The 2,905-nt window shown below is 56.1% G+C and overlaps 1 protein-coding gene across 1 annotated transcript; it reads right to left on the reverse strand.

Annotated features, from left to right (window-relative positions):
* Positions 1 to 10: 10 nt before the first annotated feature.
* On the reverse strand, positions 11 to 1,573 carry LOC104917053 (E3 ubiquitin-protein ligase HUWE1; the record flags this gene model as incomplete). The annotated part of the gene is made up of 2 exons (XM_019611700.2): positions 1,266 to 1,573; positions 11 to 133 (listed from the first exon to the last, which is right to left on the reverse strand). Coding segments are annotated over exons 1-2 (350 nt in total), but the record flags the coding sequence as incomplete, so codon positions are not given.
* Between the last annotated feature and the right edge of the window lie 1,332 nt (positions 1,574 to 2,905).

Here is a 2,905-nt window from a genome sequence, read left to right on the forward strand (position 1 = left end):
CCCCCTCCACCCCCCCTTGCTGCACACCTCGGTGCTGAAGGTGAGGTCGTAGCCCAGCGTGGAGACGTCGTTCTCCAGCAGGTAGACCAGGCCCTGGTAGAAGTGGTAGTCCTCGCTCTCCATGTCCGTGTACCTGCGTGGAAACGGGGGGGTCAGCACCCCTTTTTCTGGGGTTCCGACAGAGTTTAGGGGGAGGGCTGACACCTTCTTGGGTTCTATGCCCCACGACCACTTCTCCACGCTGTGGTTGGGTTCTCTGCCCAACGTTTTTGGGTTCTAGATGCTACGGTTGGGCTCTACGCCCTGTGCTTAGATGCCACGTCCCACATAGTTGGGTTCTGCACCCTAAATTGTTGGCTGTTCTACGTCCGAAACGGTTGGGTTCCACACAACTGCTGGGTTCCGTGCCCCCCAATGGCATTCTAGACCCCACACTTGGGTTCTGCGCCCAAAGCAGTTGGGTTCTACACGCTACAGTTGGGAGTCTTTACACCACTGGTGGGTTTGACACGTTATAGTTGGGTTCCACGCCCCACAGCTGGGTTCTCTGCACTACAGTTGGGTTCTATACCCCACAGGTAGGTTCTAGATGCTATCGTTGGGTTCTGTGTTCCACCACTGGGTTTTAGATGCTACAGCTGAATTCTAGACAGGACAGTTGGGTTCTGCACTCCACAACTGGGTCATAGACACTATAGTTGGGTTCTAGATGCTGCAGTTGGACTCTGTGCCCTGTGGCTGGGTTCTAGATGCTGCAGTTGGACTCTGTGCCCTGCGGTTGGGTTCTAGATGCTGCAGTTGGACTCCATGCCCTGTGGTTAGGTTCTAGATGCTGCAGTTGGACTCCATGCCCTGTGGTTAGGTTCTAGATGCTGCAGTTGGATTCTATGCCCTATGGCTGGGTTCTAGATGCTGCAGTTGGACTCTGTACCCTGTGGCTGGGTTCTAGATGCTGCAGTTGGACTCTATGCCCCGTGGCTGGGTTCTAGATGCTGCAGTTGGACTCCATGCCCTGTGGTTAGGTTCTAGATGCTACAGTTGGACTCTGTGCCCTGTGGCTGGGTTCTAGATGCTATAGTTGAGTTCTATGCCTCATGGTTGGGTTCTAGACACTACAGTTGTGTTTGATACCCTGTGCTTGGGTTCTGCACCCCGCAGTCTGGCTCTCCACCCAAAATCACTGGGTTCTCCTCACTACGATTTGGTTCCACGCTCCCAAATCGCTGAGTTCCATCCCCAAAACGTTTGGGTTCCGCGCTCCTTACCGGACAGACTTGCCCAGGATGTGTTTGTAGAAGGAACGGGTGAAATAGCACTCGAGCAGCCGGTTGTCGTAAACGGCTTTGGCTACGATGCGCCCCACAAACTTGAAGTAGCTGAGGTGGTTGGGGTTGCAGTGGGACGAGGGGTTGATGGTGTAGGTGACCCGGTCGCCCGGCGAGGTGCGGAACAGCGCGTACATGGGGTTGAACATCTCCCTGGAGATGATCATGTACCACTCGCGCAGCAGCCCCCCGGCGTCCTGCCCCTCCTCGCCCTCGAAGACGATGTACCTGCGGCGGGGGGAGAGGGAACGGGGTGGGTGATGAGATCCCAAACGGCCCCTCGGACCCCAAAACGTGGCACCTACACATCTCCCACCAACCCGAAACCCAGCCCTGGGGTCCCCTGAAGCCTCTGATGTAGTTCTGGAGGATGCTGCGTACCCCAGAAGTTCATCCTACGGATCTCACGCCACCCCAAACCCGCCCCACATCCCCTAATGTAGACTTGGGATGCCCTACAGACCCCCCAAAATCTGTCCCTATGCACCCCACATAACCCCAAACCCATCCTTGGTCCTACCCATAACTTGTAACCCCCTTTTGAGAGACCCCACCTACCCCAAAAGCTGTCCCTATGCACCCCACATAACCCCAAACCCATCCTTGGTGCCACCCATAACTTGTAACCCCCTTTTGAGAGACCCCACCTACCCCAAAAGCTGTCCCTAAGGACCCCACATAACCCCAAACCCATCCTTGGTCCTACCCATAACTTGTAACCCCCTTTTGAGACCCCACCTACCCCAAAAGCTGTCCCTAAGGACCCCACATAACCCCAAACCCATCCTTGGTGCCACCCATAACTTGTAACCCCCTTTTGAGAGACCCCACCTACCCCAAAAGCTGTCCCTAAGGACCCCACATAACCCCAAACCCATCCTTGGTGCCACCCATAACTTGTAACCCCCTTTTGAGAGACCCCACCTACCCCAAAAGCTGTCCCTAAGGACCCCACATAACCCCAAACCCACCCCACACCCCTCACGTGGTCCTGGGAGGATGGCACCAAACCTGATCCTAAGGAGCTCATGCAACCCCATCCTCATCCTAAAACCTCTCGCATGGCCTTGGGGTGCCCTACAGACCCCTCAAACCTGGTCCCATGGATCTCAACACAACCCAAACCCATCGCACATCCCCTGATGTGGCCTTGGGGTGCCCTGAAGACCCCAGAACCCGACCCTAAGGATCTCACACCACCCCAAACCCATGCTAAAACCTCTCAGGTGGCCTTGGGGTGCCCTGAAGACCCCAGAACCCGACCCTAAGGATCTCACACCACCCCAAACCCATCCTAAAACCTCTAAGGTGGCCTTTGGGTGCCCTACAGAGCACAGAACCCGACCCTAAGGATCTCACACCACCTCAAACTCATCCTAAAACCTCTCCCATGATCTTGGGGTGCCCTGCAGACCCCAGAACCCGGCCCTAAGGATCTCACGTCACCCCAAACCCATCCTAAAACCTCTCAGGTGGTCCTGGATGGCCCTACAGACCCCAAACCTGCCCCCTGTGGATCTCCTCCCACCCCAACGACTCGGGGTCCCCTGGCTGCCCCCTTGGGGTGACTTTTTATTTTT

This window comes from Meleagris gallopavo, unplaced genomic scaffold, assembly GCF_000146605.3.
Source record: "Meleagris gallopavo isolate NT-WF06-2002-E0010 breed Aviagen turkey brand Nicholas breeding stock unplaced genomic scaffold, Turkey_5.1 ChrUn_random_7180001954630, whole genome shotgun sequence".
Lineage (NCBI taxonomy): Eukaryota > Metazoa > Chordata > Aves > Galliformes > Phasianidae > Meleagris > Meleagris gallopavo.